Consider the following 12,111-nt stretch of genomic DNA (forward strand, 5'->3'; position numbering starts at 1 on the left):
GAATTGGTAGAAATGCTGAATGGACCCTTGATGGAGTAAATGGGTGAGAGAGAGTATGCTTGCACTGTGATATGGACTCCATTCCAAGTTGTTCCAATAAGTCTGGATTTTTTTTTTTTTTTGGCTCTCTCTTTGCCATTCTCACCTTATCTTATGCAAGTGTAACCTCAAATTATGGGCAAGTGAAAGCAGACATCAACTTTTAGTTCCTGTGCAATGCCTGGCAATGTTGGTGAGGCCTAGCCTTCACCGTAGAGTTTAGTTTAATACATCACTGTACAGTTTTCATTTTGAGCTGGCCTCTAGGAACCAGGCAGCTAAATAATGTGAAGAGAGCCTGTCAGATGCCATGGATTTTTGTTGTTGTTGTTCTGGTTCGGTTTTTGTGTCATGATTATTTTTAAGACTGACTTTTCAGGAGATTTTTCTGGTTTATAAATTTATGGGATTGTGGAGGGAATAGTCCCTCCAGACACTGGCAATAAGTTGAGTTACTGTTGGTTCCACTCCTGAGCTGACCCTGATAGTAATTCTCACTCTGAAATACAGACTGTCTTGCTCTCCTGTACCAGAGGATTTGCTTTCAGATAGAGGCTGCTTCACAAACAACGGGGTTATTTGTTTGCCATGGGCCACGGAAGAAGAGGATGCGGGGAAAGTCTAACCTGAATTCAGGATAGGATCCTGCATGAGTGAGAAATTTGCTAGCCTTTCAGGTGAGATTTGGACTCTGACTCCCAAAAGAAGGTGTCAATAGGTCATTAACGCTTCTTGTTGTGACCCATAAAAGACATTGCATTTCTAACCAAGTGTTCACCCATCCAAAAGAGAGACCCTGACTTGGCATATAAACCTATTGCCACTTCCAGTTATCTTTCATCACTTGCCTGAGTTTGAAAAGGTAATGGTTTGTGTTCTATGGAAAGAGACTTCCCTGAGACCTGAGGCTTTCTCATTCCTACTGGCTGGGCCCATTGCTAAAATGCTTTCCAGTGGGCTTGCTTCTGCCTGGCCAGCACCTGGGCTGCCCCAGCTTGTAATTAGCCTGCCTTTGCTTCATAAGCTTCTCAGGGTGGTTCTTCTTCTAAAAGCTTGTATGAAATGCTATTTACTGTCTCTTTATAGTTTAAAAATGAATTCTTTTTGTTCTTTGCAACTCATTTGCTTTTTTTCTTTTCTTTTCTTTAAATTACTATTAACACCTGTTGATTCTTCTTTTTTTCTGATTGGCCTGTCACTGCATTCCTGCTCCCCCTCCCTCTAGCTGGGTTTGTCAAGTCGCCCATGTCAGAAACTAAGCTCACTGGGGACGCCTTTGAGCTGTACTGTGACGTGGTCGGGAGCCCCACGCCAGAGATCCAGTGGTGGTACGCAGAAGTCAACCGGGCAGAGTCTTTCAGACAGCTGTGGGACGGTGCTCGGAAGCGCCGTGTCACCGTAAACACCGCCTACGGGGCAAACGGCGTGAGTGTGCTGAGAATAACCCGGCTCACCTTGGAGGACTCTGGGACTTACGAGTGCAGGGCCAGCAACGACCCCAAGAGGAATGACTTGAGGCAAAACCCTTCCATAACATGGATTCGAGCCCAGGCTACCATAAGCGTGCTTCAGAGTGAGTCCAGCACCCTACAGTAGTGGTACTGTAGTCACTAGAGGTGGCCCGCTGACCCTTCCCTCTGCTTCCTTCCCCTCTTCCCCAGTATGATCACTCACCCCACCCCTTGTCTTCGTTTTTTCAAACCCACGACCCTTCTGGTTGTAGTGTATGAAAATATCTGTGGCAACTTTTTTTTCTTTTGTATCTTTGCTGTCCTCTTTACCTCCCTTACCCCCAACCCTTCTCTGTGTCTCTCTCCTCAGGAACAAAGAACTTGGGAAAATCTGTGATTGTCCAAAATCACCTGCATTGGGAAGAGGTGGGGAGGGCGAACTGGGGAGGCTAACAACAACAACACAAACCCTCGAAACTCACGAAGCCAGGCAGTCGCACCAGGGCAGTGTCGGATCGCTTCCTTCCCTCCCCCTGAATTTTGTAGTAGGGTTCCTGCTATCCTTTGCTGATTTATTATCTGGTGCCTTTCTATTTTTATTTCTCTCCCCAATCTAACTATTTTTTATTTCTCTGTGCATCTGTTTGAAGCTCTCTGAGTAGCTGCCTTCACCTCTATGGTTTTAAGTTTGTGTCTGCCCAGCCTCTTCCCTCACTGTGACTTGGTGTCATCCTGTCTATGATGGGAATGTTGCCATGGGTGTGGTGTGGTGATGTGTTTTGGTTGTTGGGTAGCATGTAAGCTTGGATATTTCCATAGTTCTAGCTCTTTTTCTTTTCTAAAACAGTGGCATGTGCTTCTCTGATAACAGCCCCCCACTGCAGCAGTATATTCCTCATGGTCCTGCCCATCTAGTCTCCTATTCTCTAAAGAGCAGTGGCCTTAGATTTCCTCCATATGTCTTGCTGTTAGGAACCAGGTGACACTAAGCTGCAAAGTATTTTTCTTTTAAATCCCATCATACTGTTTCAAAGTCAGAGTTGGATCTGTTGACAGTTTGATGACTGACTATTGGCACAGTAGTCAGTGCCACCCTGTCATCCCAGAGGCTGGCAACCCCAGAAGTAGTTTGGAAGCCATTCATACTGGCCTTTTCTTATGTCTTGAAAAAAGAAAAAGAGGAAACTAAATTCTAACCGTGTTCCTCTGAGTGGTAAGAGTGAGCGGAGCAGTTGACTCAGAACCCTTCTCTTCATCCTGTAGTAGCAGGTACAAGTGAGACATCAGACACAGGAGCTTTTGTGGCCATCTCTTTCTGAATAGTGTTTACTGCTTGTGTGGTAGGGAGGAGAGGGAGGGAGAAGCTACCACAGAGCCAGTGCTTCTGGCCAGGAAGAGTTTTAACGCACATCTGTCCTGATTGTAATTGAGGAAAGATCCTCTGGGTTTTTCACCTTCTTTTCAGGGACTCAGAGCCCCTAGAGCCAATTCTGGTTTAAAGAACTGACTGACTTAGATTAAATAAAAACAGTAAAATACATTTATGAGGATATTGGCAATAACACAGGAGGTCATCTGAAATGGGTCTTGAATCTCCTTCTGTGGAAAATAGCAAGTTAGTTGTCTGTTCTTTATAGCAGCTCAGGAGATGCCTATGAAGAGGACTTCGAGGAGAGGTAGAAGAGGCTGCTGCAGTTGGCCCTGTTGAATCAGAGAACCTGCTTCTGGAAAGGGAAAAAGAAAACTTTGTCTATGTGAAAATGGGGAACATTAACCCAGTGATTTTTCTTTTATTTAATAATTTTTTTTCCCCTTGCACGCCTCCTTCTCCTGCCCCCATGCTCCTTTCCTTGTAAAAACAGAGTTACCCAAATGGCCACAAAGGTCTGCAGAAGTTTGTAGGCATGGACTGGGCTGGGCATTTGGTACTTGTACTTGTAGGAGCCTGACTCAGGTGGACTCATAGTTAAAAGGTCATACCTTGGGGCTGAAAGAAGATGAGTCTTTGGGGTACCTGCCTCTCATTCTGGAGAGTATATAGCAGTCTCCCAGTTTACTTAGAAATAAGTTTCCTAACTTAAGGGTGTCTGCATGTGATTGAACCAAACCCTGGCTAGTTTAGATTCTCCCCAGACTTCCCTATAAATCAGTTAATCCTAGTTAACTGATTCAGAGAGCTAATCGTCTTCACTTTTTAAACACCCTGAATTCCACTCTAATTGGACTGTTTTATGATTCAGCATCCTCAATGACATTTGTCTCCAAGGGCAAGTTGAGATTTTCTAAGAATGACCTCCTGGCAGTAGAAGTGTGCCCAGTTTGTAGGTTCTCTCTCTGTCTGTAGCATGTTCTACATATGAATGATGACTAGGGTAAGGGTCTCTGAACCAGTGCTTCTAAATAGGAATAAGTGGCAGGTAAGAATTTTGAGCTTCTCCTAAATGTTCATCTCTCTTGGACTGTCATGAGTAATGCTCAACCACCAATGTTTGATCGGAAATAAAAGCCCCACCTTCATCCTGGTGCAGAATGCAGTTGTGGCACTGTGACCAAAGAACTTGGTCTAGTACCGGTTTCCATATATAGCAATTATAGGAGGGAGGTTATGCCACCCCACAACCCTCCTATGGTGCAGAATCATATTTAAACCTATTAAAATTATCGACTTGCTCCCTGCTGACTCTCTCCTGAATCTTTAACACCTAAGGGAAAATGTGCTTTCCTTTGCCTTTTGAGAATTCTTGGCAGAAAGTTCACCAGGTTGCTTTCATCAACTTCTTAATCTCCCTGAGCTGCGTGGTCATTTGCATCACCACAGGTAAGAGTAGCATTTACTTTGGCCTCCTTATAATTTAAACATCTTGAAGCTCTTGGCCTCAAAGTTTACCCTTTCTCAGTGCAGTCTGAGAGGAAGAACCAGAAGATGAGTCCCAAATGGGACAGAAAATAAAATTGGATAGTAAAAATTCAGCAAAAAAACTAAAAGTGTGTTTGGGTTTTAATGTTGCCTTTATATTTTTTAATTTCTGTGGAGTACTGGTTCTCTTTATCTCTTTTGTTTTTGCTTGGTTTTGATTTTCCTGGAATTGTGATGCTTTCTGCTGATGGTGTATGTGCGCCTTCCATTGCAGGGTTTGCAGCTGTTCTGCTCGACTTAAGGCCCAGGGATTTGGCTTCTGTCCAGTGTGTTTTGGAAACCATGGGACACCACTGCGCTAATGTGTTTACATGCATCTGCTTCTGTCTTAGTGGCTGCTATGCCTCCATTATCTGTACATAGAGACCCTGTTTGGTGTTACCGATAAGGACCAGTGCTGATTGGAAGATAACCACTATCCTTTTGCCAAAGTTGTAAAATAATGAGAACCAATTTACTTGAGCAAACTTGAGGATTTGCTTTATTTATCACAAGTTTCTTTGACAATATGAGCTCTACAGTCAGAAATGTTACACTGATTAGGAGGTGCTTGGGCATTACACTTTTCAAGTGTCCCATGACTTCTCCGTCCTCTCCCCCTTCCTGCACAATGAACAAAGCTTGGCTCAAGTGAAGAGAGAGAGTTTTGTCTTTAAGAATTATAGAGTCAGCACTATATGTGTATAAAATGGTGTCAGGGAGCTGCTAGAGAGTTGTAGACAGGAAGTAGCTAGGTGCAGGAAAATGAAAAGTTAGTCAAGGATTTCTAGGAAATAATTGGGAAAAAAGTTAAAGTGCAAATATCTCTGATTGTGGATTGGAAAAGATTTTAACTGTACTTGAGAATGATTGACCTAAAGTAGAAAAAGAGCTAACCATGGGAAAGGATTAAAAATAGTAACAAGAAAAGACCACAGACTTCTTGACTTTAATATAGTGATGGAATTCAAAGTGCTGTAAAGATGAACCTTTCAGGAATGGTATTGATACAGTGTGCCTTAAAATATTTCTGCTCAGTGTATTATAACATTTGACACAGGTTATTTTTGTAGATACTAAATGAGTGATCCCAGGTTATGTAAGCCTAGGTAGAACCCGAGGATGAAGTATATAACTTTCTCTAGGGTGGAAAGTGTTATGGGGGTACTTTTGGCTTGGAGGGGGAGGAATAAAGAATTTGATCAGGTGTGTTTTCTAGGCCCAGCTTTGTCACTAACAATAATTATGGCCTTGCACAAGTCATTTTACCTTTTTAGCTCTTAAAGACTGGGATTCATTGAACCCTAAGAGCCTTTCAGCTCTAAAATTCTAGGAGCCCATAATACCAGCATATACTACATTCTAGTTATGATTATCTTAGAATGAAAAATATTTTAAAGTGCAATTCTGAAAATATTCTGTCTTTGGAGTATATGGGCTGGAGAGAAGAACTGCTGGTTCCTTAGGAATTTTCTCTCGGCAAAATTTGGAAAATGCAATAGACTTTCAGTAGGAGATTTGTCTTTAAGATCTATATTGTCTTTTTCTGCATAATTAATGGCCATGGCTGGTTTGCCATAGATTTATCAGATTTAAATGTGGGAAAGCCATACATGTATTGCCTAACTATAACTATTACTGTTTCAAGGCCTAGTGACTCCATAGGAAGTTTATTAGTTATCTAAATGATACTGCCTTTGTCTTCAGAATTGCAAGGTGGAGCCTGATTTTCTAATTGAAGTCGAATTGGTTGGTGGTTCTTATCTCAAAAAATGATGGTATTCAAACGCGTAAGTGAATTGTTGCCAGTACAAGCATCCATAATACTCCCATTCTTTTCACGTCTAGGCCAGCTGGTCTTCAGGCTGTTGTCTGCGCTAGTGATCATTTGCTTATAATCATTGTTTTTCCTTTATTGACTTCCTCCAAAGTGGTAAAGTGAAATTCCTTATGTGGTCCTGTCTGCCCTCCCTCTTCTAGTCTCCCCAACCTACCCCATCCTACTCTCAGGCCAGGGCTGCGGAGAGTGGAACTATGGCTTCCTATCATTGTGCACTCTTATTACAGAACCAAGGATTGTCACCAGTGAAGAAGTCATTATTCGAGAAAGCCCTGCGCCCTCTGTTACCCTGCAGTGTAACCTCACCTCCAACTCTCACACCCTTACATACAGCTACTGGACAAAGAATGGGGTAGAACTGACTGCCACTCGTAAGAATGCCAGCAACATGGAATACAGGTGAGAGGGGCTAGCAGCTCCTGGGAAGATGAGATGGTACATGGTTGAATTTACTTTACATTCATAACCTGTAATTAAGCTATGTGGGAGAGCCATGATACACATGGTCCTCCTCTAGAGAGTCTAATACAGAGTTTATCTGGGGTGAGGCTAGAATTGCCATGGATTTCCAAGTAATTTCTAATGAGCAACCAGGTTTGAGAGCCATATTTCTTCCTTATGATAACAGCAACTTGGGGTAGTAATGCTAGTCAGTAAAAAAGCCACAATTAGAATGCAGGTCTCTTGACTTAATCCAGTGGTTTGAAGAATCAGATTGAAATCTGATCTAGGATTCTTAGAGCAAGATCACCATAAGTATTCTTCCCACTGAGTAGATTTCCTGGTGAGTTAGCTTTTAGGAGTGCTTATTATGACCATAACCTGATCAGGCCCAGTGGATATAGGGCTCATTCAGTTCAGTTCAGTTCAGTTCAGTCTCTCAGTCGTGTCCGACTGTTTGCGAGTGATCTGGAAAAGGATGGTACCCTGTAATTACCCTTTGGTGAGAGGGGGATATTTGCTGGCTGAAGTTATCCAGCACCCGAGAATTTGGTACATTTTGAAATATCTAGAACACATGGCACCTCACCTTTCAGGATAGTTTGTTCCTAGTTGAAAAGGATCAGCTAATCCTATTTGGCAGGATGATGCAGTGCGACTAAATAGTGCACTGGAGTGAGACCAGGAAAACCTTTGTATTCAGTGATAGCAAGGACGTTCTGCAGTATTTTGCAGAATTGAGATCATTTCATATCCGTTAAATAATTGACTCACATTAATTTGTGGATCCTCTTCCTCTTTTTTCAGGTAAGAAAACTGAGACTCAAAGAGTAATAACACTTGACTCCTTGCAAGGCCACATACTGTATCTAATAAGTTGCAGAACCAAGCCTAGGTTCCAGGTCTTCTGACTCTTTTAGAATCTGGATCATTCGGGATTTTTGTTTGTTTTTCTGTTGTGCTATACCATTTTGTAACAAGGTAGTTAATCTGTTTCCACTGTAGTTTCTTCTGATATAAAATTGGAAATATAGCCTGAGATATGTCCTGATAGTTTGGAAAAGGTTAATTGAATAGCAATATTGGGTGGAATAAAAGGCATCTATTCTTGATCTGCCCATTAATTTTGCAAGTTTGTTTTTTTTTAAAATACCTCTTTAAAGATATCAGATATCCAATCATATTTCTCTTGGGTCTTGCCCTATGTTACCCCTAAAGCTTTGAGCTGTAACTTTATATAAAGTTTGAACCTGATTTTATAGAATGCCTCTTCTTTTTCCCTCAGCCTATTTGAGGCTTTCCAGGGTGTTCTGCATTGTCACAAGTGTTTTGGGAAATCTGTAGAGTAACAACTCACATTTTGTAGAGTAACAGTTGAGACCTTTGGGCCATCTCATAAGTCAGCCATGGAGCCTGTCACAAACTGTGCTTGTGCTTAACCTGCAGGGGACATTTTTTATTTGCTTCAGTTGCTTCCCAAAAGCTAGTTGAAGGAAATGTTGTGGGGAGATTTTGAGCCCACTGGCATGGCCCCTAGTTTGGGAGTCATCTTCTCAACTTACTACAGTAAATCTAAACCCTGAAGATGCTGCTGCTGCTGCTTCTCCTCCTCCCCCTCCTAACTCTGGGAACATTACTAAGAGCAACTGACTTGTGTCTCTTTTCTTGTTGGGAGCATATTGATGTAAGAATAGTCATTTGTATCAATTTGAGAAGACTGTTGACGGTTCCTCTTAGAATCTTATGCTGCCATGGGTATGCTGAGACAGTCTTGTGAGAGTGGGGTGTGTCTTTCCTCATCCATAGTCTCTTGTTTCTTTTTTGAGATGAACGGTAAGATGAATAAATGCGTTTGGCCAGTGTTTTGAGGTTAGGAGTTTTTCTCAGACATTAACTAGTGCAGTGGAGATGGTCATCACAAGTATCATGTTTTAACTGTTAAGCAGAAGAGTAGGAGTAAAACAATATTTATATTCTCATCTGGAAGCTGATGTTTCTCTGTTGTCTGTAATTACACACTAGCATTTTTGCACATGTTTGGGGCAGCGGTGTATGTAGGCCAGTGTGCAGTTAGCTGATAAGAAGCTGACCTTCAGGACCAAGAAAGCCTGTTTAGGATCACCCTTTAGAATTCAGAAGAAGTATTGTTCTCATCACACACACTTCTCATAGTCTTTCCTTTCACTCTGCTCAACTTGGTCTGGATCTGTGCGTAGTTGTTCACTCTTGTTTGTGTTTATTCATTTTTCTACTGTAGTCTAGGCACTGCGTTATGTGCTGGGTATAGAATTGTGCACCAAATTAACAATGCCTGTCCACATAGAACTTGGTCTATTGAGAAAACAGACATTCATCAAGCAATCACATAAATAATTAGACATTGTGATAAGTGCTGTGAAGGGTTACAGTGTAGTATGAGAGAATGTCAGGGAGAGGGATGTCATTTAGATTGGGGGTGAGAGGAAATGACATGTAAGCCGAGACTGATGGAAGAGGAGTTGGGGAGATGAAGAGTAAATGGGATGAGCATTCTATAGAACAGAGCATCTTTTGTCAGAGTTTTGAGCTAGGAACAAGTTCAGCATATTGAAAAACTGAAAAGAGACCTGCAGGGCTAGAAAGTGGCTGAGATGACACTAGGGAAGGGCCAGATCATGCAGAGCCCTGGAGTTCTAGCTGTACCTAGAAGAGTTGAGCTGCATCTCTGTGGCTGATGCTCTGATGGCATATTTTTTCCCCCCACTGATCCTATTCTGTTACTAGACTTACTGAAAAGCATGCTACTAAAATACAGGATAGGAAAACAAACTCTAAAACAAACTCTTCAGGAAAGTGCAGAAACAGATGCTTTCTTTCTGCTCGTATTCATTTGACTGGAACCACAAGGTGAGCAGGAACTTTTTGGTGATGGGCCCATCTTTTGTATCTAAGTGTAGATTTTAGTACTTTTTTACAGCTCTTTTGATGACTTTTTTTGTAGTGTATTTCTCCAATAGACTGAAATATCTTAAGGTTAGGGACCATCTCTGTATTCCTGGCACCTAGTAAGGAGTAAATCATTAATACACAGAGGGAGGTTTTTGCTTATAGTTAAGAGGAAGTGAGTTGCATGCAGGGGCACAATTTGGAGAGCAGGGTCCCTGGTTGCCCCTTTCATTCTCCTTTTATTGTGTATTTTGACTGTTCCCAGCTTCCTCACTTGATTTTTCTTCTCATCTCTGCAGGATCAATAAGCCGAGAGCTGAGGATTCAGGCGAATACCACTGTGTGTATCAGTTTCTCAGTGCTCCTAAAGCAAATGCCACCATTGAAGTAAAAGGTACAACCCAACAGAGGCTGCGGCGTGAGCCTCTCACTCTCCTTCTGAGACACTATCTTGGCTTGGGCTTCCAGTCTTCAAGCTTTCTTGTTTTCATTATGGGAGGCAGTATATAATGTTATGGTTAGGACTGAAGGCTCAGGAGTTCAACTGCCTGGGTTTAAATCCAAACCCCATCATCTGGCTGCATGACTGTGGCAAGTTATTTAACTTCTCTATGCTTCTGTTTTCCTCTCTTTTAAAACCTACCACATGGCACATGGGTTGGTTAGAGGGAATAAATAAGTTGAAGTTGCTGTTTTTGTAGTTCAAAAAATACTTCAGTGTTGGCAGCTTCATATGGTTCATCCTTAGGTAAAGCTCTTAGAATAGTGCCTTTTAAGTATATTGTGTAGTTATCTCCAGTGTGCCAGCAGGATTTGGCAAAGTACAGTGTGCAGGGTGAACATAAACTATTTGTAGATAATTCATTAGAATTTTAATAGAACCTCTGGGTGCATGGCATCTAAAGATGAGATTGTAGTTGGAAGTTGCACGGAAGGCCAGTAGAACTGTAAAAGAGTTAGAGCTAACTAACATTTAACCCAACTTTCTTGTATTATTTCAAAGAAGCAACTGAGACCCAGAAAAGTGACACTGGTTCTGTGTCATACCATCAGTTTGTGACAATGCTATGATAGCATGGAACCCAAGTCTTGACTCCCATCGTCACGTTTTTCCATTTTATAAAATGACCATGGAGAGGCAGGGCTACTGTTTGAGGTCAGACTGAAGAGATGAGGGTATTTTCCAGGGCTTTTCATTTTTGCTTAGAAAGGACCCAAACTTGTTGTCTAAATCTATAGGGTGATGTCTAGAAACTGGAAAGATAAATTTAGGAAATGGGAATGACCTACATGTAGCAGGTATTCAGCTTTTCCTTAATTTATAGCAGGTATTCAGATTTTCCTTAAAATATTTGAAAGACTAAAAATTTGGACTCAAAAAAAAAAGCTTGGACACAGTCAAAGTTTCTATTACATGGTGTTACTAAATGAAAGTAGTGTCTTGGTGACACTTGCCCTGACTTGTGCCCTTGTTGACGTAAGGATGGGCAGTGCCTCTAGTGGCTAGATTGAATTCTAAATGCCTGCAGGGATTGAGTCACAGTGGCATGGTTACAGCCCACACAGACCAGAGAACCTTGGATTAAATTAACTCCATGGCTTTTCTTTGAGAGATCTGGGTTTATCTTTGTTTTTAAAGAATGCCATATTTGTTCAACATAGGATGAAGGTGTGAGAAAACCGTTTTCTCTAAACCAGCCGAGGGCCCTTCCCCACCCAGATGAGCTACATGGGTAGATGTTTGACTCCTCCGTAAGAGAGTTAAGGCCCTGCAACATTCCAGACTGAGCCTTTGGCACAAAGTTCAAGTGCAGAGGAAACAGATCAGGACAGGTGAGGGAGGGAAAGTGGTGTGTCTAGTTAATCAAGCTCTCCAAGCCTAAAGAATAAATTACATACAATTGCAAGTCCTGACTAACTCTGATCATATTGATTAGGAGTTAATGATTTCTATGCAGCACTTTCAAGAGTGGAGAGAGGTTATTTTTCCGTTGGGTGGCTGCTTGAGAAGGTGGGGTTCAGATGCCCCAGAGGCATCTTTCCTCACATTCTGTTTGGCAGGGAAGTGGTCTTGAAGCTGCAGGCAGGAGTGTCTTCTGAGGAAGTTACAGCATACACAGTATCTCACCATAATGAAGGCATGTACTGGGCTCTGTTGCATTTGTACTGTACAATAGTCCTGTGAGGAGGATTGGGCAGGTGGTATTAACATCCTAATTTTAAAGAAGTAGACCTTAAGAGAATTCTGTTTTATATAATGCTAAAACATATTCTGTAACTAGCTTGGGCAGATACGTTAGTCTGTTAAGAAAATTCATATGGAATTCTAGTTATTCTCTCTTCCTACTCTCCCCTGACACCTGGATGGAAAACAGCTGAACACTTAATGTCTTTCGGGTTAGGGATAGTTTGGTCTGGTAAAGCCTGAACATTTAACTTTTCTTGTGTAAGTTTGAAAAGGTTTTCCATAGACCCAGGATCATATTTGAAACTAGCTCCTGATTGTGGTTGGGGTAGAA

At 41.8% G+C, this 12,111-nt stretch overlaps 1 protein-coding gene across 1 annotated transcript in view; it reads left to right on the top strand.

Annotated features, from left to right (window-relative positions):
• Positions 1-1,244: 1,244 nt before the first annotated feature.
• NPTN (neuroplastin) overlaps positions 1,245-12,111 on the top strand; it is a 32,778-nt gene continuing 21,911 nt past the window's right edge. The window contains exons 1-3 of the mRNA XM_010831376.1: positions 1,245-1,612; positions 6,454-6,625; positions 9,892-9,986. Coding sequence (XP_010829678.1) covers positions 1,285-1,612; positions 6,454-6,625; positions 9,892-9,986 — 595 coding nt within the window. The 5' untranslated portion in view covers positions 1,245-1,284. The remainder of the gene's footprint in view (positions 1,613-6,453; positions 6,626-9,891; positions 9,987-12,111) is intronic.

This window comes from Bison bison, unplaced genomic scaffold, assembly GCF_000754665.1.
Source record: "Bison bison bison isolate TAMUID 2011002044 unplaced genomic scaffold, Bison_UMD1.0 scf7180017864526, whole genome shotgun sequence".
NCBI lineage: Eukaryota > Metazoa > Chordata > Mammalia > Artiodactyla > Bovidae > Bison > Bison bison.